The sequence below is a fragment of the Cajanus cajan genome, chromosome 3 (assembly GCF_000230855.2).
Source record: "Cajanus cajan strain Asha chromosome 3, NIPB_CcT2T_4, whole genome shotgun sequence".
In the NCBI taxonomy this organism is placed as follows: Eukaryota; Viridiplantae; Streptophyta; class Magnoliopsida; order Fabales; family Fabaceae; genus Cajanus; species Cajanus cajan.
The window spans coordinates 38,442,856-38,467,124 of NC_138519.1; the positions used below are offsets into that span (position 1 = coordinate 38,442,856).

A 24,269-nucleotide genomic window follows, 5' to 3' on the forward strand; every position below is an offset into this window, starting at 1 on the left:
AGATCTAGGGAGAGACTTGAAGGAAGCTACATCAATCCGGCCCCCTCCAAAGTTCTTCCATCATTTGGTATCATGAGCTAGGACTCCAAGTAATCCGATTCCCTTGCTTTCTTTCTTTTCTTTTGCATGTCTTGAATCATCTTGGTAGAGTCTTGTTGCTGTTCTCCTTGTCTTCTTTTTCCTTTTTGAGTCTTGGTATGTTCTTGGAGTGATTCTTGAGTCACATTTATAAATCTATAGAATTCACTCACATTGTCTTGCTTTTCTTGGTTCATTTTTGATAATTCTTGTGAATCAATCTTGGTATGTGCTGTAGGTACTCTTTGTTTGTCTTTCTATATGAATTAGGATTGTTTTTATCTTCTTTTGAATTCCTATGGTATTCGGTCTTAAAAGAAAGTTCAAGAAAGAAACAAGAATGCATGCTTTTTCTTTTTGTAATCTACTAGTTTTGTCTTAGTTGTCATGTGTAGTTCTTTTTTTGTCATTGCATCCGTGTTGTCCCATTTTTCTTTTTCAATCTTGTTCAATGAAAGCCTGTTCTTGAATGTGTCATTGCTGGTTGCATGATTAAATCATTCTTAGAGTGCTCACCAATTAATTCCTATGCATGTTATTAGACCTAACATGTTCTAGAGTCATTTTTGTGAAATTCTTTGCTATTAGTTTCATAGCAATATATGACCAGCAATTCTGTGGTGTGTCTTGTGCTTGCTTTGATTAAAGAAAAATTGAGAAAGAAGTGCATAGAAAACGCCTATTAAGTGTGCTAAAAGAAGTGACAAAATTGAATAAAAACTAGTCACAAAAGTGCTGAAAATTTTGGTCTAAAAGTGCACTTGTATTTTCTTCTCTTCTTTCTCTCCTTTTCTCCACTTGTTTTGGAAACCTTTTTGATGTAATTGGCCTCTGTCCAGTGCTTAATATTCTGTGTTTAAAGGAAAGAAGAGAAAGAAAAAGATTTCAAAAAGCAAAGAAAAAGAAAAAGAAAGCAAAAGAAAAGAAACTAGAAAAATTCAAGCTGAAAATTTGACAATTTTGTAGCACTTGGCCTAGTGAATTTGTGTGAATTTTTCATGCGGTTTCCTTCTCTTTACAGTGGCTGAAAAGAACTTTTAAATCATCATAGCATTGCACAAAATTTTATTTTGGTTTTTGTAATCAAATCTAGTGCCATTCTTAGGCAATTCTTTTGAGTGCTAGCCTTGAAATTAGCCTTATTTGTTGCTTTGTGTCTTCTTTGGCTCTCTTTGTTTGTCACATCAATTCCCATGAGAGTTTTGCCTATCCTAAATTGTGCTTTTCAGTTTTACTTCTTTGGCTTCTTTCCTCTCTTGTGTTGCTTGCTAAACTTGGTGAAACTATAAGCCTTGTTCAATCTATTACACTTGGAAGGAAGGTATAATTGAGGCATATTGGTTGACCTCAAAGGAGCTTAGCCTTGAAGGAGGATTGAGGTACAAACTGCTGAGTGAAACACCTTTTTGGAGGCTAACTTGTTTGCTCATTTTGCAGCCAAGACTTGCTTGAATTTTCAGGTACATTCTGGTGCAAAGTGGTGGCGGTTTTGAGTGGAGTTTGGTGGCGGCTTTGGTGCCTTTTGGTGGCGGCCTTAGTGGCAATTTTGTGGCTGTTTGTAAGACCTTGAAAAGGATTTGATTCCAGCCAATTTGGGGAACATCCCTGGACTAGAGGCTGTCCCAAACTGTCCAGCTATTTTGGTGGAAGAGTGGCCAAGAAGAACTTTTGTTTTGTATTGCTTATTTGAGTTGTAATTTCATCACTTAGCTTGAATAGTTTTGTGTCAATTTTCTTTGTATTCAACTTGCATTTAGGGGTGGCTGTTTGGACATTAAGTAAGCTCCCCCACCTCCTAAATAGTCCTACTTAATTTCTATTAGCCTCGATTAGTGCTTGTGGAAGGGTCCCCAAAGGCTTTAAGTGCCACCTTGGGCTTCCACTAGGAACCGGCTAGATTTAGTTTTAGCTTTCATAAACCGGATTTCTAGGTTGGTGAAAGTGTCCCAAAAAGCCTTAGGTGCTACTTGGACTTTCACCTTAGGATAAGCGACTAGTATATGCTTTATTTGCTTTCATTTTAATTGTTTAGCTCCTAGGTTCGTTTAGAAGGCTTCTATTGCCTACTAGGGGTTTCGTGCACACACACACACTACTTTACTTGTCTTGTGTGGAACTTTGTTTTGTAAGAAAAGTACAAAGGGGTTTAGTAATTTCCACTTGAAGAGGCTTGGTTATTAAGTGGCTCCTTGTAGCTCACCTCCCTTGATAGTGCAACTTGTATACTTAGACCTCTAAGTACTTAGTACTACACCAAAAAAAAAAAAAAAAAAAAAAAAAACTACAAGCTTTTGTGAAAACTTTTATCACTCACTTTGCAATTTTCAAAGACTTGTGAAAACCTTTTACCTTGCAAAAATGAGTGATCATTCTCATAATAGTAGTGTGCATGGTCATCACTCCCCTAAGAGCCATAAGAGTACTAAGGAAGAACTTAGGGAACTTAAGGAATACATTAGAAAAAAAGAACTAGAAAATGAAAAAAACAATGAAACAATTAGAGAGTTGTTAAATAAACTTGTTGTGGGTGAGACTAGCAAACCCCACGGCCATGAGGGTCATGGACCTTCTAGGCCCAAAGGCTATCACTCGCACACACATTCACTAACAAGTGAAGGGTTGCATAGTAGTCATCATGATGATGGTTACTACCAAAGACCCCCTAGGCACCATAGGCCTAAGCATGAAACAACTCCTAAAGAACCTAGGTTTGACCTTCCTCCCTTCCATGGCAAGGATAGTGTGGATGACTATTTAGATTGGGAGATGAAGGTTGAACAACTCTTCACTTGCCACAATGTAGGTGAAGACCGAAAGGTTCCCATGGCTACTCTTAGCTTTCAAGGGTATGCCATGTATTGGTGGACTTCCCTAGTTAGAGAAAAACAAATTCATCATGAGCCTCCAATCCAATATTGGAATGAGCTAAGGAGTGCCTTGAGGAGAAGGCACATTCCTCCATACTTTGAGAGGGAGTTAATGGACAAGCTCCAAAGACTCCAACAAAGAAATTTGAGTGTTGAGGAATATAGGCAACAAATGGAGTTGCTTATGATGAGAGCGGGAATTAGGGAGGAAGAAAGAACCACCATAGCCAGGTTTCAAAGTGGCTTAAACCTAGAGATTAGGGATAAAGTTGAGCTATTGCCCTATAGAGACCTAAATGAACTAGTTCAACTTTGTGTGAGGGTAGAACAACAATTAAAAAGAAAACCTAGTTTTAGGAAGGAAACTACCCCCTACCCTAAGAAAGACTTCAAGAAGGAGGGTACCCCCTCCTATTCAAAGGATAAGTCACTAAAAGAGAAACCTAAGGAAAGACCGTCCCATGATACTAGGACTAGCTCCATAAAATGTTTTAAGTGCTTAGGAAGGGGACACATAGCTTCCCAATGCCCTACAAAAAAAACCATGATCATTAGGGGCAATGAGATCCTAAGTGAGGAGAGCACTTCATCTTCTTCATCCTCCTCAAGTGAAGAAGACGAAAGCCATAGTTCTAGTGAGGAAGCACCATGTGAGGGTGATCTATTAATTGCCCATAGATTGTTGACTAACCAACTTAAGGAACAAGACCAATCACAACGAGACAATCTCTTTCATTCTAGATGCAAGATTTTCAAGAAAACATGTTCTCTCATTGTTGATAGTGGCTCTTGTAACAATTTTGTAAGCCAAAGGTTAGTTGATAAGCTTAACTTGACTACTATAGCCCATCCTAAATCTTACAAACTCCAGTGGCTTAATGAGGATGGACCTATAGAAGTCAAAGATCAAGTAAATGTGCCCTTTTCCATTGGGAAGTACAAAGATGAAATTTTATGTGATATCATTCCCATGGATGCAAGTCATATTTTACTTGGTAGACCGTGGCAACATGATAGACAAGCCATCCATGATGGTGTCACCAATAAGATCCGCCTAGTCCATCTAGGTAAAAAGCATACCTTGATCCCTCTTACACCTTCCCAAGTGTTAGAAGATCAAGTGGCCATGAAAAAGAAAATTGAGGAAGAAAAAAAAGAGAGAGAAAAAAAAAAAAAACCTCTTAAGTTGTGAAAAAGAGGAAGAGAAGGTTATAGAGTTGGAAGGAAGTGTCCCTTCCAAGGTAGTTGTTCCTAGGAGTCAATTTTCTATAAATCATTCCATTAAACAATGTCTCCTAGTTGATCAACCTCTTTTCCTTCTCTATGCTAAAGAGACACTTGCTGCCACAAATTTTGGATTTGAGTCTCTACCAAAGGGGGTTCAAAACCTTTTAAAGGAATTTGATGACCTATTTCCCAAAGAAGTTCCAAGTGGGCTTCCTCCTTTAAGGGGAATAGAACATCAAATTGATTTGGTTCCCGGGGCAAGCCTACCCAATAGGCCCGCCTATAGGACCAACCCCCAAGAAACAAAAGAAATAGAGACCCAAGTTGAAGATTTGATGAAGAAGGGATGGGTTCAAAAGAGCTTAAGCCCTTGTGTTGTGCCGGTTCTTTTAGTTCCAAAGAAAGATGGGACTTGGAGAATGTGCACGGATTGTCGAGCTATAAATAATATAACCATTAAGTATAGGCATCCAATCCCTAGGTTAGATGACATGCTAGATGAGTTGCATGGAGCACTCATATTTTCTAAAATTGATCTTAAGAGTGGTTATCATCAAATAAGGATCAAGGAAGGAGATGAATGGAAAACCGCTTTTAAAACCAAGTTTGGATTATATGAATGGTTAGTCATGCCTTTTGGTTTGACCAATGCTCCTAGCACCTTTATGAGGTTAATGAACCATATCTTAAGGGATTGTATAGGTAGGTTTGTAGTTGTTTATTTTGATGATATCCTAATCTATAGTAAAAGCCTTAAAGAACACCTAGAACACCTTAGAAATGTCTTGCTTCTTCTTAGGGAAAACCATCTCTATGCTAACTTAGAAAAATGCATATTTTGCCAAGAAAGTGTGAATTTCTTAGGGTTTATAGTTAGCAAGGAGGGGGTTAAGGTGGACCCCGAGAAGGTTAGAGCCATCCAAGAGTGGCCTACCCCTAAGAATGTGGGAGACATTAGGAGTTTCCATGGTTTAGCAAGCTTCTATAGGAGGTTTGTTAAAGACTTCTCCACCATAGCATCTCCTCTTAATGAGTTGGTCAAGAAGGATGTGCCTTTTGTATGGGGGGAGAAGCAAGAGAAGGCTTTTCATAACTTAAAAGACCAACTTACACATGCACCTATTCTAGCTCTTCCAAACTTTTCTCAAACTTTTGAGCTAGAATGTGATGCAAGTGGTTTAGGGATAGGTGCGGTCCTACTTCAAGGTGGCCACCCCATTGCTTATTTTAGTGAAAAACTTAGAGGTCCCACCTTGAATTACCCCACCTATGATAAAGAGCTCTATGCTCTTATAAGAGCCCTCAAAACTTGGGAGCATTATTTAGTGACTAAAGACTTCATCATTCATACCGATCATGAGTCACTAAAGTATTTGAGAGGGCAAGGTAAGTTAAATAAGAGACATGCTAAGTGGGTAGAATATTTAGAGCAATTTCCATATGTGATCAAGTACAAGAAGGGAAAAAGTAATGTGGTGGCCGATGCCCTTTCTAGAAGATACACATTACTTACTACCTTGAGTTCCCAAATTCTTGGATTTGACAACATTAGGGAATTGTATGAAAATGATCTAGATTTTCAGTCCACTTACAAGCAATGTCTTAAAAGGGCCTTTGATGGATTCTACATCAATGATGGGTACTTGTATAAAATGGGAAAGATTTGCATACCCAAAGGATCCATTCGAAAGCTCTTAGTAAAGGAAAGTCATGAAGGAGGTCTCATGGGCCATTTTGGAGTTGATAAAACTCTAAGTTTTGTAAAAGAAAAATTTTATTGGCCACACATGAGAATAGATGTCCAAAGGCATTGCTCAAAATGCATAGCTTGTTTACAAGCTAAATCAAGAGTTATGCCTCATGGACTCTATACACCTCTACCTATAGCTAGCACCCCTTGGGAAGACATTAGCATGGATTTTGTACTTGGTCTCCCAAGAACCCAAAGGGGTCATGATTCTATCTTTGTGGTAGTGGACCGATTTTCAAAGATGGCTCACTTTATTCCATGCCACAAGGTAGATGATGCTAGCCATATCTCAAGACTATTCTTTAAAGAAGTTGTGAGATTACATGGAATCCCTAAAACAATAGTCTCGGATAGGGATGTTAAGTTCCTTAGTCACTTTTGGAAAACACTTTGGGAAAAACTAGGAACTCAACTTCTATTTTCTACTACTTGTCACCCACAAACCGATGGGCAAACTGAAGTAGTAAATAGATCCTTATCTACTCTATTGAGGGTCATTTTAAAGAACAACAAGAAGTCTTGGGATGAACATCTTCCTCATATAGAGTTTGCATATAATAGGGTAGTCCACAAGACTACCAATCTTTCTCCTTTTGAGGTTGTTTATGGCTTTAACCCTCTCACACCTTTGGATATACTTCCTTTGCCTAGTACTTCTTCTTATGTTCACAAAGAAGGAGTTTCTAAGGCTGATTTTATAAGAAAACTCCATGAGAAGGTTAAAGACCACATAGAAAAACAAACTCAAAAATATATGGAATACAACAACAAAGGGAGAAAACAAATTATTTTTGAGGAAGGAGACTTAGTTTGGCTTCATTTGCGAAAGGAAAGATTTCCTACTCAAAGGAAGTCTAAACTAAGTCCGAGAGGAGATGGTCCATTCAAAGTACTCCAAAGAATAAATGAAAATGCCTACAAAATAGATTTACCTTCTGATTATGGTGTTAGTAGTACATTTAATGTTTGTGATCTTATGCCTTTTTCAGGGAATGCTAACATGGATGATGAAGAGGTAGATCTAAGGACAGATCTTTCCCAAGAAGGAGGGTATGATGGAGGACCATCCAAGGAAGAGGAATACATGAAGGCCATTGGACCTTTGACAAGGTCCATGGTAAGGAAGCTAGAAGAGACATCTAAGGAGGAGGTGCTTCTTAGACCCTTGCTCACCATGAGCATTGTGTACTTTTCTCCTTAGTAGTATCTTGAGTAGTCCCATTGTATATATTGTATATAGTAGACTTTGTATAGGATTGTTTTGCCTTTGTATTTTGGAGGCACCTTTTTCTTTTTAGAAGTAGGCATAGGAGTGGCATTAGTAGACTAAAGTGTGCTCCTAGCATTTTAGCCAAATGTGGTCTTAGGATAAAGGTTTTACATATTGGACTCATTTAACTCCTAATTTTTCATAGATTTGCTTTAGCTAGGTTCCATTCACATTGAATGAACCTAACTAAACCAAATGAACCATTTTCAAACCGGGTGGAGTTAAATGAAACCAATCAAAACCGTCCACACCTTTGTGTTCACACCTTGTGTTCACATTGGTGCACACTTGGCCAAATGCTTGGACCTCTTTTCTCTCCTACACAAGGGCGGTTTAGGAAGGCTCAACCATGGTTCTTAGTGAACCATGGTCTAGCCTTTTCTTGCTCCCTAAGTTGGACGGACCCAACCATGGTTCCTAGTGAACCATGATCTAGTCTAGCTTAACCCCTAGGTGGCCACGCCTATATAGCCTCAAATTTTCACTTGTATGACACTTTTGGCATTAATGAGAATTGAGTATTCAGATTAGAGATCAGATTTCTCTCCTCCCAAAGGTCCTAAACCTCTTTGTGCAAAACCAATCTCTTATCACTTTTTCCAAAGACAAGTGTGGCGGGTTGAAGAATGCTTATCCCTTCACCAAGAGTGGCGCATTCTTGAGAGGCTTCTCCACCATCTTAAGGTGGCCGTGAGGTTCCTCCCTCCATTGGAGCCTTACACAAGCATTGGAAGGATTCTAGGAGCCAAAGATCTAGGGAGAGACTTGAAGGAAGCTACATCAATCCGGCCCCCTCCAAAGTTCTTCCATCAAGCCCGTTCCGGGCTACTAAAACTAGCTTTTTTTGGGCTTTTAGCCTCCTGATGTCATGTCTTGATATTTCCATGATTGGGAACTCCTTTTCTTGATAATAGACGTCCATTTCTTCGTTTGTATGCCCCCGGACGAAATTGGGTGTCTACAGCATGGTTGCTTACGAGTTGGAGTTACCGGCTGGCTCGCGGATCCACCCTGTGTTTCATGTGTCAAAACTGTGGCCCTTCGTTGGAGACGACCCGTTGACATTGTTTCGCACGCCTCTGCCATCCCTCCTCGTGGAAGATGACCCGCTCTCGTCACTCTCCGTGGCCGACAACCTGGAATCCGAAAAGGTTGAAGAGCCTGATCAACTTAACTCTGCCTGGGGGAGTACTCTTGTGAACCCAAGGCTCCCTTATGGTACTTCCATTATTAACTCGCAGCAGGTTTCTTTGTGATCGATGTCGTACTCGGTCAAATAAATGTAATTAAAATGCAGTACTAGGAAGTGACTCCTAGGTCTTCTCCCAAGGACCAGTTCTTTCTATCAAAGGATCAAACACGCAGTGGGGGGGTTTGAGCAAATTATCGAAATTTAAATAAAACACAAAGCAGATATGAATTAATTGCAATAATTAAAATAGATCAGACCCTTGAACATAATGCACCTCTGATATCCTCGGTTCACGAAAGATAATATGTCTGAACTTAATCATGTTCAGTCCAGATTAACCAACTAAGCGAAGATTAACTTGAGACCTCACTACACGAATTAAGAAAACGTGAACCTTGTGACCTCCTTCCTCAGGATTAAGCAACCTGAGATGCTAAACGTAAACAACCCAGAGTCATTAAGCATGACTCAGATGTTGAACGCCTCACAACAGAGACCTCACAAGGGAGAATCAAGCGGAACAGAAATGCAACGCATAGAGAACCTCCATCAAAGGGTTGCAATTTGCCAAGGGCCCAACCCTGGGGTTTTAGCCTTCCATTAAAACAAAAACAGATACAGAAACGAAAATGCAAGGAGAGGAGAGCAAAACAAAAATGGATAATCTGTATTCTTCAAGGATTCAGATACAAAACGTAAAATGCATACAAGAGAAGAGAAGAGTAAAACGAAAATGGCAGCTAAAGAGAGCAAAACGTAAAACCCAGCTACAAGAGAGAAAAAGTAAAAAAAACAAAGAGAAGAGAGACCCGTTACGTGGTCACATCAGATACCCTTTTTGTGGCTGCCCTAGGACCCTAAAAAACCCTAAAAGAGTCAACATGGGCCCCCAAGTCAGGTTTGACCTGAAAATACAATAAAATAGAATACAAATTGAAATTAAATGCTGAGGTGGAAAATGGTGCAGCGGTGACATGGAAGATGACGTGGAAGCTTCTCTTGAAGTCCAAAAATTAATTCCAAGCCCAAATAATTATTAAACTGCCCTGAAAATAAAATTTGGAATAATTAGATTTAGAAAATTCAAATTAGTTAAAATATGAATTACCGGTCCAATTAAAGCCCAAATAGAAAACAGTGCAGAATATCAACAATTAAGCACAAATCAGAGATTAAAATAAGTACAGAAAGGTAAGAAAATAAGGGAAAATAATGACTCATCACTTTGCGTGCCACGACACACTTGGAGACAGCAACAACTGTTGACTCCTCCGCTCATTCGCCTAACACTTTAGAACCATTGGATGATTTAACAGAAAACACAAACGCATCTCCACCGTCCGTGCTTCCTTCAATCCATGCCTCCCCAAGATACCCCTTTTTCGTAGTGCCACGTAGCACCCTTGAGGATAAGGTGCTGACTCAACCGAGCGGCATTGATAGGGCCAGTTCACGTAGGCCCAAGTTTCCACCGTATTGGGCCAAAGATTACAAACTGGAATAGTTTTGTTTCTTTAAGTTTTTGAGCCCATAATGTTTATCTTTTCCTCCAAGGTCTCTTTAGACCATTGTATGGGGTATTTAATACCTGGACATCTCTGGTTGGGAATTATGATGAAATTATGAATTAAATCTTTCTTAGTTTTGTTCTGGTAGCCCTAGTTCTTACGGTAGTTCCTATCACATTGCCATCGATATAGTTATTCTATTTTTTTTCCCATATTGATTGCTGCTTAAATATCTTACGAGTATTAAGGAAAATGTTTGATAGATACATCTAACATGTAGTGACCCAAAAAAGATAAATATAAAAAATAGAAAAATAATAAATATATTGAGTAATATATATATATATATATATATATATATATATAAGAGATCTATTTACTTATGGAGTAGGTCTACCTAGACTTACTCTGTTCAATAACTCTTGTTGTACATCAAATTTCAACGATCCAAACCGTTGAATTTAAAGTTCTTAATGTATAGATCAAATCTGTAAATTTTTATAAAGTTTGAAAACCATTTGATACTTCATTTCATTAATTCAAATTGACAAATGATCATAAAATCATTTTATACATTGATTTGAATTTTAGGTAAGGAAAAAGGTACATGAATATGAAGAAGAAAAAAATGCATAAGGATCACACAAGAATGGGTTGAGTTGTGTTCTAAAACACTTTGAAAAACTTTTCAAAACAAATAAAGATCTTCCAAAGGAGAACAAAGTGTAAGGAAAAGGATAACACACAAAGCTTGTATTTGATTCACTCTTTAACTTAAAACAACATCCAATCCCTTAATCACCGAAGGATTTTCACTAACTCTTTAAAACTTTCTTTTCAACACATTCTCTCTAATTGATTGAAATTCATTGAAAAATAAAAAATTTGGTGGGTCTCATACTTTATTTAATAATTCTCTCTTTTGATTTTGTAGCGTGTTTAAAGTGTGTTGCGAACACTCTGCATATACACATAATTATATAAAATTAGCCAAATAGTTCTTTTAAGTTTTAGAACAAAGATCAAATACCCTTAAAGGGGATTTAAAATGTTCACAAATTATAGGGAATGTCTTCCATTACTATGTTTTATTTAAGAATAATACATTATAGATTGCTAAACTTTTTTGTTTTTTTTAAATAAGATACTAAACTATAAAATTTGTGGTTTAGTGAATAATATTTTTCAAACTTGACCTAAATATGTTTTTAATTCTTATAAAATACACAAGTTTTGATTTTGATACTTGTAAAATTTTCTCATTATTTTTCATCCTTCTAAAACTTGCAAACATTGATTTTTGTCCTTGTAAAATATTTTTGGTCCTTGAAAATGAGTATGTTTTGATTTTGGTCCTTATAAAATATTTTTTATTTTCATTTCATCCCTCTAAAATATAAAATAATTATGTTTGGTCTATAACAAAATAAGATTTATTTTAAGTACCTATAAAAGAATTTAGTGACATCATACACTAACATAATATTACAAACATTTATGAGTTACACATGAGATAATCAATTAACCTTTTAATATATGAATAAATAATTAAAAATTATTATATATTAATAAGAACTAAAAATAATAGTTCTAAATTTTACAGGAATGAAAAATAGATAAAAAATTTTAGAGACACAAAAATTAAAACTTGATCATTTTTACAAAGATTAAACACATATTTAGACCATTTAATTATTAATATTTTTTTTCTTTAATCCTAAACAAATACAAACATAAAAATTAATAAAATTTTCATACATATATAAATAGTTGATTACTCCTTAGTAATGACTAATGAGTAAAAAAATCCAATGGATTGTAAATTTTATTGTTTAAGTAACTTTATAAAGCTAAATTTATTATACTTATTATTTCAAAATACAATAAAAATGATGTTTTATATTAATTAATCAAAGAATTGAACATTTTTTTGTCAAAAATTTAGCAAAAATACCACAAGTATAGAAATATAGGGTTTTTTTCTCTTTAAATTGTACTTTTGGTCTCTTTATTAATGTCAATATGCAATTTTGATATCTTTATTTTAAAAATAGAGACATTTAGTCCTTCTATTTTTAAAAATATGAAAACTTGGTCTTACCGTCAATTTAACATTTATTGATTGTTAAATTTTGATATTGTCTAATGACCTAACATGTATAAATAAAAATTTAAAAAATAACAAATTTTTTTATATATATTTTAAAGAGTGATTTAGATTTGTTTTATTAATAAATCTTATTAGTGTTATGAAAGAGAGAAAAAGTAGAGAGAACAAACAAAACAATATGAGATGAAGAAAAGAATATGATTGAGGTATTATCTTTGGGAGAAGACTAACCTATTTATAAGTACATGTGGTAACTAAACAATTATACAAAAGGGAATAACACATAATGGAAATATAAATGGTAATGATTGATAATGAATATTGGCATCCACTAATTAAACCACTAATTATTATTCATAACACTCCCCTTGGATGTCCAATATTTAGAATGTGCCTCGTTAAAACCTTACTAGGAAAAACCTTATGGGATAAAAATCTAGTGAAGGAAAAAGAGTACATCATTCATAAATATTTATTTCTACCACTCATGCATACAATCTTTAAGAAGATAGAGTCCAATCTTATGTATTATCTGTTCAAAAACTTTTCTTGGAAGTGACTTTGTAAAGAGATTTGCTAGGTTGTCACTTGAGCGGAATTTTTGAAAATTTATATCACCATTTCTTTGAAGATCATGAGTAAAAAATAATTTTGGTAGAATATGCTTCATTCTATCTCCCTTTATGTATCCATCTTTCAATTTTGCAATACATACAACATTATCTTCATATATAACTGTTGATGTCATTTTTCCAGAAGATAAACCACACGTTTCTCGTATGTGTTGAATCACAGATCTTAGCCAAACACATTCACGACTTGCCTCATGTAATGCTAAAATTTCAGCATGATTAGATGAAGTCGTTGATATAGTTTGTTTTACAGATCCCCATGAAATGGTTGTACCACCACTTGTAAACAAATATCTTGTTTGTGATTTACCATTCTGAGGATCTGACAAATAACTTGCGTCTGCATAACCATTTAGTTCTATTTTTTGAACATTTGAATATAATAACCCCATATTCATTGTACCTCTAAGATAACAAAGGATTTTTTTAACTCCATTCCAATGTCTTCGTGTAGGTGAAGAACTATGTCTTGCTAATAAATTAACAGCAAATGTTGTATCAGGTCGTGTATAATTAGTAAGGTACATTAGTGCTCCTATAGCACTAAGATATGGTACTTCGGTACCAAGTATTTCTTCATCCTTTTCTTGGGGTCTAAATGGATCTTTGTTAACATTTAAAGATCTTACAACCATGGGAGTGCACAATGGATGTGATTTGTCCATATAAAATCTTTTAAGCACCTTTGTTATATAAGCTTCTTGATGCACAAGAATTCCATTTTCTAAGTATTCAATTTGCAGTCTTAAACAAAACTTTGTCCTTCCTACATCCTTCATTTCAAATTCTTTCTTTAAGCACTCTATTGCTTTTGAAAGCTCTTCAAGAGTTCCAATAATATTTATTTCATCTACATAAATAACAATTATGGCAAATCCATTTTCAGATCTTTTTATAAATATACATGGAAAACTTTTTTCTTAGCAAGCGAGTCTAATTCTGCCTCAATTGCATCTTTCCATTTTGGTCAATCATTTCTTTGTCGACAATCATTGATGCACTTTGTTTCTTGATCCTCAATATCATTTATTACATTTAGCGCTATATTATATGCAAACACGCCATCAATACTGACAATATTTCAATTCTATCGTATTCCATTCATGACATAATTTATTGAGATCTCTTCATTTTCAATAATTTCATGTACCTGAGTTTCTTTTGGAATTGGAATATTAGTTATGTCAGAGGAATCTTTTTGAGTTTTTACATCCTCAATTTGGTCATTTTGCTTTTTAGCTCCCTTTTTTATTCGAGGCTTCTTATCCTTGAAACCAATTGGTCTACCACGCTTCAAGTGTATTTGTGACTCGTTTGCAATATTAAATTTTCCAACAAGAACGTCGACTTTTATTGGAGCATTAGCCACTGGTACATATGACTTAGTCACCCTTTTTGGATTTGTGAATACATTTGGTAATTGGTTGGCTAGATTTTGCAAATGAATTATCTTTTGAACTTCTAGTTCACATTATTTTGTACGAGGATCAAGATGAGATAGTGATAATTAATTTTAACTAATATCATTTTCTTGCTATTTGTGTTCTCCCCCTAATGTTGGAAAAATCAACTCATTAAAATGGCAATCGGAAAACCGAGCCATAAATAAATCTCCTGTTAATGGTTCAAGATATTTTATTATAGATGGAGATTCATACCCAACATATATTCCCAACCTTCTTTGAGAACCCATTTTGGTTCTCTAAAGGGGCGGGGGGCAATTGGAACATATACAACACACCCAAAGATTCTCAAATGAGAAATATTGGATTGCTCACCAAAAACTAACTGTAAAGGAGAGAAATTGTGATAACTTGTTGGCTTGATGCGAATTAATATTGCGACATGTAAGATTGCATGCCCCCAAGTTGACATTATAAGTTTTGATTTCATGAGTAATGGTCTTGCAATTAGTTTTAAATGTTTGATAAATGATTCAACAAGTCCATTTTGTGTATGAACATGTGCTACTAGATGTTCAATATCAATTCCAATAGGCATACAATACTCATTAAAATCATGAGATGTGAATTCTCCAGCATTATCCAAACGAATTTTCTTAATTGGATAGTTAGGAAAATGAGCTCTTAATCTAATTAATTGAGCTAATAACCTCTGAAACGCCTGGTTACGGGTTGATAATAAACAAACATGTGACCATCTTGTTGATGCATCAATTAAAACCATAAAATATCTAAATGGTTCACATGGGGGTGTATTGGTCCACAAATATCACCTTATATCCGTTCTAAAAATAAGATAGATTCATTCCCAATTTTTGCTGGTAATAGTCTAATTATTAACTTCCCTTGGGAACAAGTAGTACATGAGAAAACATTTGATTGAAGAATCTCCTAGCTCTTCAATAAATGTCCGCATGAATTTTCAATTATTTTTCGCATCATGATAGTCCTAGGGTGACCCAATCGATCACGTCAAACCTCAAATTTATTTTGATTTGTAAACTTCTGGTTTACAATAGTATGTGTTTCAATTGTATTAATATACGTGCAATATAGTCCATAGGAGAAAGCAAATAATTTTTCTAATACTTCCTTTTTATTCAATGGATTTTCGTGATATAAAGATATTCTACATTCCCTTCATTGTTTATTTTAATATGGAACCCATTTAAACGAATATCCTTGAAACTTAATAAGTTTCTATAAGACTTAGACAAATATAATGCATTTTTAATATGCAACTTTGTTCCTCCCGGTAACAATATATTAGCTCTTCCGGAGCCTTGAATTATATTTGTAGTACCAGATATGGTACTAACATTGATTTCTCGCATCACTAAATTTAAGAAAAATTTATTATTCTTAAGAATCATGTGAGTCGTTGCTCTATCAGCGAGACACATATCTTCATTATTAATGCTATTGTCAATATTCATTCTTTATAAAAATTAAAAAAAAATGTAAATAAGTAATATGATAATATTTCAAATAATAACAATCTAACAATAATATCTATATTAAAAAAAATTCATAGTTCAATAACATCAAAACATAAGAAATACCCAAAATCCAATAATAATAAAAAAAGAAAAAAATTTATTTCTAGACACTCTCATCACTAATAAGGTGATCAATTTTTCCATTTGGGTCAACAAAGAAATCAACAACATCTAAGTGAGTAACATCCATACGACCATAATCTGAATCGTCGTCTTCATAAGCAAAATGTGTCTCTATCTTTTTCTTCTTATTAAGTGATTCTTGGTAAAGTTCAACAAGATGCTTTGATGTACGATAGGTACGTGACCAATGACCCTTGCCACCACAATGATAGTATTTGTTTTCCTCGTGTTTGTTACCATGTCCATCCATTTCTTTTTTATTTTTTCCATTATTTTCCACTTCTGGTGTGAAAAATTGTTCTTTACCTCATAACCATGACAACGACTGCCTTTATGACCACGACCACGACTATTTCCATGGTCGTGACCATAACCATGACCACTAGTTTGTTTATCATATGTTGCAACATTCACTTCTAGGAATGGAGTGGAGCCATTTGGTCGAGCCTCATGATTTTTTAATAAAAACTCATTATTTTGCTCTACCACAAGGACGCAGAAAATTAATTCAACATATTTCTTAAACCCCTTTTCTCGATATTGTTGCTGCAAGAGCACATTAGATGCACGAAAAGTGGAGAACATTTTTTCTAACATATCTTCATCAGTAATTTTTTCTTCACACAATTTCAATTTAGAAGTAATTCAAATATTGCAGAATTATATTCACTTATAGATTTAGAATCTTGTAATCGTAAATGCATCCAATCATAACGAGCTTTTGGGAGAATCACAATTTTTTGGTGGTCATAGCTTTCCTTTAAATTGTTCCAAAGAACAAGTGGGTCTTTTATGGTAAGATATTCAGCTTTTAACCCTTAGTGAAGGTGATGACGAAGAAAAATCATAGCTTTAGCCTTATCTTGATTAGATGCTAAGTTTCCTTCTTTAATAGAGTCTCCAAGACCCATTGCATCTAAATGTATTTCAACATCTAATATCGAAGATAAATAATTCTTTCCCGTAATGTCAAGAGCAACAAATTCGAGTTTCACAATATTTGACATGTTCAATACTATCATAAAAGAGAGACAAATTTAGGATAAAGAAATAAATGAATCATAAATAGCCATAAAATTAAAATTATAAATTAATTATTAATAGTGTTTTAATTATGGAAATCAATTTGTCTCTGATTTAATATATATTATCACACACAAAATAAATAGAATCCATGGTAAATATATATATATATATATATATATTTTTTTTTTTTTTTTTTTTGATATGACGCAAAAAAAATTATTGCAGAATATTTAAATTGATAACATGAGTAGAAAATATATGTCATAATATTCATTATTATTATTATATTTATTTATTAGGCAAAATAAATATATTCATCATTCCATATAAATTAATGTATATTAGGCAAAATAAATGTATGTAATATCTAGAATGTATTACGTCAATGAAACATTGATATTTTTCACTTCTGGTGAGAAAAAAGATTCATAAAGTAAAAGAAGTTGAACATTCTTCTTTGATAGTGTCTTCTAGACACATTTCAAAAATGTATGAAGAATTTCTTTATTTAATAGTGTTTTCAGGACTACCATAATATCTTCAAGACTATTTTGATTCATAACAATCTAAATAATACAAATATTTGATAAAATTCTTATTATGGAAAATAAATAACTAACCTTGAAATATTTGTCTTAAAAAATATGACTTTCTTCAAGAAAATTCTTCACAATTTTGTCTTGTAGTTGCAACAACAATAGAGGAAAGACTATCGTGCTGATAACGTGTTATGAAAGAGAGAAAAAGTAGAGAGAATAAACAAGGTAATATGAGATGGAGAAAAGAATTTAACTAATGTATTATCTTTGGGAGAGGACTAACCTATTTATAACTACATGTGGTAACTGAACAATTACATAAAAAGGAAATAATACATGATAGAAATATAAATGGTGATGATTGATAATGAATATTGATATCTACTAATTGAACCACTAATTATTATTCATAACAATTTGCATGTTTTCTTAATAATTTTTTTATCTCCAAATATCTTATTAATAAATGTTGCATCAATTAAATATGAATAAATGTTAAAACTCAACAATTAGTAGATGTTATTTTTTTTGTAAATTTTCCCAAATACTCTCACAAGCACTTATAAAATAAGATAAATACAAATAAGTTGTCTATAAACTCTTCTAAATAGGGCCTAAAATATTGTATCTTTGAAATTAAAAGCCTGACTGATTCTATTTTAAAATAAAGAGACAAAAAAATACAAATAAAAAAAATTTGATAGGTCAATCATGCAATTTGGTTTTTTTTTTTTAAATTATTTAACCGGCATACTAGTTATATAACCGCTAATAATAAAAGATAACTCTTGCGCATCAACATTTATTTATTTTATTGCTAATAAATGTCTCATTTGCCAAATACATTAGCTTCTTACATCAACATCTTACATTAAAATTACTAATAAATATGTAACATTTTTTTGTTCTTAAAAATTAAACTTTGGGGGTGTATTGGATTAGGATTTTGTAGGGCTTTTTTAGTTGAAAAAATTCCTACGAATTTTGAGGACTTTGTAAAATTTTCATGACTTTTAAGACTTTGCAAGATTTTACAAGACTTTAAATCAGGATTTTAATAGGTTGTGTAAGACTTTTAAGTCAAGATTTTAATGGATTCTACAGGGACTTTATAGACTTCACAGAATTTCATGGATTTTTGAAATACAATAAGAGTTCAAGATTTTTTTTCATATATTCAAATTTTAAAAAGACTTAAATATATATATATATATATATTAATATTTTAGTTATATATTATATATGATAATTTTTTATATAATTAAAATTTAACAAATATTTTTAATCTTTAAATTATATTATAATTAAAATTCATAATAAATGGACATATTTAAATATAGAACTAAAATTTGAATTTACAATCAATAATTATTGATATAAAATTATTTTAAATATTAATAATTTTTAAAAATAAATTATCAAAATTAAATTAAAAAATAAATAAAATATAATAGACTGAAAGGTTAGATAATTAAAAAATTTATATAATAACATAAAAATAAAATGAATATAATTTAACATAATTGAGAGAGCTTTTTTAATTACAAAAATAATGTGTAAAATTAATATTAAAAAAGATAAATAATATTAAAATATTGAATTAAAAAAAAATAAAAATAATCAACTAAAATAAGTTAATGGAGACATAAAATATTTATAATGTAATGTAAATTATTCTAATTAATATTTTAAAATTTTATTTATAAATTTATAATTGTTGAGTCATAAAAGGAGTAAAGATTACCATAACAAACTCAAGGGAGGAAGAGAGATTGCAATTTTTGTACTAAGAGGGTTTTCCCCTCAACTAAGATCCATTCCCATCTCATTCTACTCATAGAAATCCTAAATTCATCTTGTATATATATATATATATATATATATATATATATATATTTGTTCTAATAAATCTAAATTGATTACAAAGTCTTAAAGATCTACGGTTGATTGTAGAGATCATGATATCAATTTCAGCTTTCATCTTTCCCTTTTCTTGACGTGTGTCATAAAAAAAAATTACTACTTAAAAATTAAAATTTCAAGCATTTTTTGTGTTACATATCTGAGGATTGATGTTTAATGTTATATTGTGTCATGAAACTAACTTTGTTATCTAACTCTTCTCATAAAATATAACTCTCAACATTTTTGGTACTTGGAAGATCTAATACATATAATAATATGACATATTAAATGATCAGTATCTGAAATATACATACAATTTTTCACAACTATTGTATTTACACTTATCCACCTATCAACTAGACTAATCTTTACATATTAATTTTATACATCAAAAGTATTAGGTTTAGTTTTCTTACTCTTTTCGATACCTTGATCCTGATATTGATCATTAATAACTCTACTTTATATATATATATATGTATATATATATTACTAATAGTAGTAATAGAAAGATTAGTAGTAAGTAGACACTCTTTGTATTAAATAAAATTTTCGTTGTATCTAAATCATCCTCCATGATACCAAAATTGTCATCGACTTTTAATTCAAAATTAAATAAACTTACTCATTTAGTTCACAATTCCCATAATAAGTTATAATTTATAAAGTTTAACAAGTCTATAATTCCTAATTTAATTCATAGGTAACAACAATAATTAATAAATCAACAACAAACAAAAATTTAATTCACAATTCTCACCAATAAGAATATGTCCATATCTTCATATATATTATTTCATTAATAGTTTATATTATTTTCACTTATCAATTTAAAACGAATCAATACAACTTATATCATGACTTGTCTGATTAAACATCTAGATTAAAATACTTAATTCTATTTTAGTTATCCTTTTGAATGTTTAGCTTCACCGTATTTCTAAGTTGGCCTTAGAATCCATCGGAAACCAAATTTACAACTTTAACGATGCTGTTAGAACTTACATGTTTTATTATAAAAGTAGAATTGAAGTTTTAAAGAATGAAAGAAACTGCTCTTTCTTTTTGTGTCTGCATTTTTTTTTCTTTTCTTTGGTCCAATAATAGTAAGACCCTTAATTTTCCACAATGGCCAGTCACAGCAACACAAGTACTTTTCACAAGTCTTCGCCTCTCTATGGTCCAAGTCTTCTCCTCACAAGCTTGGAAATTTTTGGCTTTCCCTTCTTTGACCCGTTCCACTTCTCTTTTTCTCGCATTCACATCCACACTATCATCTAAAAAGCTCAAAGGTAACTTATTTGTTTACTTTTATATACAAATTTTGCTGCTATTGCTTTTCTGCTGCTTACATAGTGTGTGTTTTATTGGGCCAGAGCGGAGTTTCCTGAAAGCTTCATGGAGTTTCCTGAATTGGGTTGTCCAAAAACCCAGGTGGGTATTTGAGAACTACCGCAAAATTTCATTTTTTTTCCCCATTTCATGTGTTGTATTAACTTGGTTTCTCAGGGTTTTCGTGTTATTTTTCTCCTTCTGTCAAGTGGTCTTGCTTTGTTGTAGTCTTAAGTATGGATATTTTACCCTTTCGTGACAACTTACATATAGTTCCATTGGTCTTGTCCAATCAAATCAAAATTGTAGTTTTACTTCGGGAATTTATGTTATCTTTTATACAAAATTTTATTATATAGATTATTGAGATGAACTTAAAAAACATCTAAAAAACTCTATCTAAGTTTTTTTTCCTTTTTATTGTTGGTTTTGTTTACTTTGGGATGGTTGACTTGGTTTGTGTAAGGTACTGAACTGTATTTTCCGCTCTTTGGTTTATTTTCAATGTTTTTACAGGGTGTGTTCATGGAAGAGGTGTAGTGCTATGGAGTTTATATGTTGTGATTGGATTGGATAGTAATCTATATTAGGTGTCTGGATTACTTATTCCTGGCTTGTCTTTAGGATCTTGGTGAAGATGGTTTTGCATAGCTGGATTTTCAGTTCTCATATTCTTGTTAGTTTCTGGTTGCTTATTAGTTGTGGCATGACCTATGGGACTGAGACTGATATCTTCTGCTTGAAAAGTATCAAAAATTCCCTTGAAGACCCCGAAAATTATTTGAAGTTTTCTTGGGATTTCAACAACAACACCGAAGGGTTCATATGTAGGTTTAATGGGGTTGAGTGTTGGCACCCTGATGAGAACAGGGTCTTGAATCTCAAACTGTCGAATATGGGACTCAAGGGCCAGTTTCCTCGTGGCATTCAAAATTGTTCGAGCTTAACTGGACTTGACCTTTCGATTAACAAACTTTCTGGAACCATTCCAGGAGATATATCTACTCTTATACCATTTGCAACAACTCTTGATCTATCTACAAATGAATTTTCTGGGGTGATACCTGTGACTCTTGCAAATATTACCTTTGTTAATACCATTAAACTTGATCAGAACAGACTCACTGGGCAAATTCCTCTACAACTTGGTCTTCTCGCACGAATTAAGGCGTTTTCTGTATCCAACAATCTTTTGACAGGGCCTATTCCAACCTTTGGCAATGGCGTTTCAGTAAATTATGCTAATAATCCAGGCCTGTGTGGACCTTCATTAGGACCTTGTCAAACCAAGTCTTCCAAGAGTAACATGGCTGTTATTGCTGGAGCTGCTGTTGGTGGAGTGACTCTTGCAGCTTTAGCATTGGGTATTGGAATGTTCTTCTTTGTGCGACGCGTTTCTTTCAGGAAGAAGGAAGAGGACCCCGAAGGAAACAAATGGGCTAGAAGTCTAAAAGGAGCTAAAGCAATTAAGGCAAGCTATATTGATGCATTGCACAGGACATATACGATTACACAACTATTATTTTTCTTGTAGGTCCATTTGTGTTTTGTAGCATTAGATAATTGTTTTAAAAAATTTCGATAGGAACTAGTTTGTTCGAAAACATTTTGATTTTATTTAAATGCTTGCAAGTTCCAACTGAAATATTTTCTCAATGAATATTATATTTCTTCGACTTTGTTGTGTATATTAATTGGCAAAACATGTTTTGCATACTTACATGCTGCGAGAAACAGGAAAATAAAATATTTTTCTAAATCAAACTGATATATTATACATTTGCTCTGTCAAAATTAGGAAATATAGAATATACTTTCTGAAAAGTTAGTTTCTGTAAAATTTAGAGCCTTAGTTCACATGATTGACACACTGTATTGAACTCTTATGAGAATATTATGCCCAAGTCTAACTATACTGAATTGGATATTAGGTTTCTATGTTTGAGAAATCAATTTCAAAAATGAAATTGAGTGATCTCTTGAAGGCTACTAACAACTTCAGTAATAGCAATAGCATCGGGTCAGGAAGAACGGGAACTGTTTACAGAGCTGTCCTTGATGATGGCATAACACTTATGGTTAAGAGATTACAGGAATCTCAGCACACTGAAAAGGAATTTATGTCTGAGATGGGTACACTAGGGACTGTCAAACATCGCAACCTGGTGCCTCTTTTAGGTTTTTGCATGGCCAAAAAGGAGAGGCTTGTGGTCTATAAAGACATGCCAAATGGAAACCTCCATGATCAACTCCATCCTGTTGAAGCTGTGAGTACCCTTGACTGGACTATGAGGCTCAAAATTGCAATTGGAGCAGCCAAAGGGTTAGCATATCTTCATCATAGCTGCAATCCACGTATTATCCACCGAAACATAAGCTCTAAGTGCATCTTGTTGGATGCAGATTTTGAGCCGAAAATTTCTGATTTCGGTCTTGCTAGACTGATGAACCCAATTGATACTCATCTGAGTACTTTTGTAAATGGGGAGTTTGGTGATTTAGGCTATGTTGCTCCTGAGTACACAAGAACTTTGGTTGCTACACCAAAAGGGGATGTTTACAGCTTTGGGACCGTTCTTCTTGAGTTGGTGACTGGTGAAAGACCAACCAATGTGGCTAAAGCGCCAGAAACTTTCAAAGGAAATCTAGTAGAATGGATTTCGGAGCTCTCAATCAATGCAAAACTCAAGGATGCCATTGATGAATCACTCAGTGACAAGGATGTTGATAGTGAGGTTTTCCAATTTCTGAAGATTGCATGCAACTGTGTCTCACAAACTCCGAAGGAGAGGCCCACCATGTTTGAAGTGTATCAGCTTTTAAGAGCTATTGGGGGTAAATACAACTTCACAACTGAGGATGAGATATTGGTGCCAACGGATATTGGTGAACCTGATATGTTGGATGAACTTATTGTAGCTCGAGAAGTATAATATTGAAAGGTACGTGAGATATATAGGGTATAATAATATATGTAATTGACATTAAATTTTAATATGTAATTATCTATCTCTTTGTGGTCCTAAAATAAATGTTAGTGGTATATGTAGTTTTGAGAATCAAGATCCAGATGTGTGCTGTTGATATTGAAACATGAATATAAGATAATGAATCATGAAGTAGATATAGTTGAGTTACTTCTTTCTTATCCTTATTTTAATCTGATTTCTTTGTTCCCTCTCTTGGATGCTGATATGGATGATAGAAACTGTGTCATTAGTTTTCATTGACCATTTATTCCATAAGCTTTAGCTGTGAGATGAAGATTTATGATTAGTTTTTTTTATACAGATTTATGACTAGTATTTTTATATCTAACATTGACTCGTGTAAATTTAATACATAGTGCATTGACTATTTTGTTCTTGAATCTCTACAGGGTTAATTTGGTAATTACAAAAAGCAGAGAAAAAGGACTATGTACTATAGGTGTAAAACAGTTTCACTATATATGGCATGTTTGTTGACTTTTACAACTATTATTTTAAAAGTCACTAATAATTTTGATTGGTTGATAGCATAAAACATATTACATTGAAAGTGCATGGCTAATAAAACTCAAAAAAACTTTTATAAAAGAAAAAAAAAAAGCATTTTAGCTTTCACAAAATGCATGTCTCGTGAAAATTGATGTTTTTGGTGAAATGGTTGTGTCAAGATAGACCTCCTTTACTAGTCTTTCTATATAAATTTGAAGTCACCTAATTTCCTTGATGTTTCTGTCATAACGATGATTCCGGAAATGTTG

The 24,269-nt window shown here is 33.2% G+C and overlaps 1 protein-coding gene across 4 annotated transcripts; it reads left to right on the forward strand.

The window, feature by feature from the left end:
- Nucleotides 1-20,311: 20,311 nt before the first annotated feature.
- Nucleotides 20,312-24,058, forward strand: LOC109788525 (probably inactive leucine-rich repeat receptor-like protein kinase At5g48380). Of its 4 annotated transcripts, none has more exons than XM_020347267.3 (4): nucleotides 20,312-20,481; nucleotides 20,566-20,623; nucleotides 21,038-21,992; nucleotides 22,453-23,658. In XM_020347267.3, exons 3-4 carry the CDS (start codon nucleotides 21,159-21,161, stop codon nucleotides 23,452-23,454), a joined length of 1,836 nt encoding a protein of 611 aa, XP_020202856.1. In that variant the 5' UTR covers nucleotides 20,312-20,481; nucleotides 20,566-20,623; nucleotides 21,038-21,158; the 3' UTR covers nucleotides 23,455-23,658. The 4 variants fall into 4 exon arrangements, with proteins under 4 accessions (XP_020202856.1, XP_082927006.1, XP_082927004.1 ...); XM_083070880.1 differs by lacking the exon at nucleotides 20,312-20,481 and adding an exon at nucleotides 23,901-24,058 and having other exon boundaries at nucleotides 20,488-20,623; nucleotides 22,453-23,463; XM_083070878.1 differs by lacking the exon at nucleotides 20,312-20,481 and having other exon boundaries at nucleotides 20,488-20,623.
- Nucleotides 24,059-24,269: the final 211 nt, after the last annotated feature.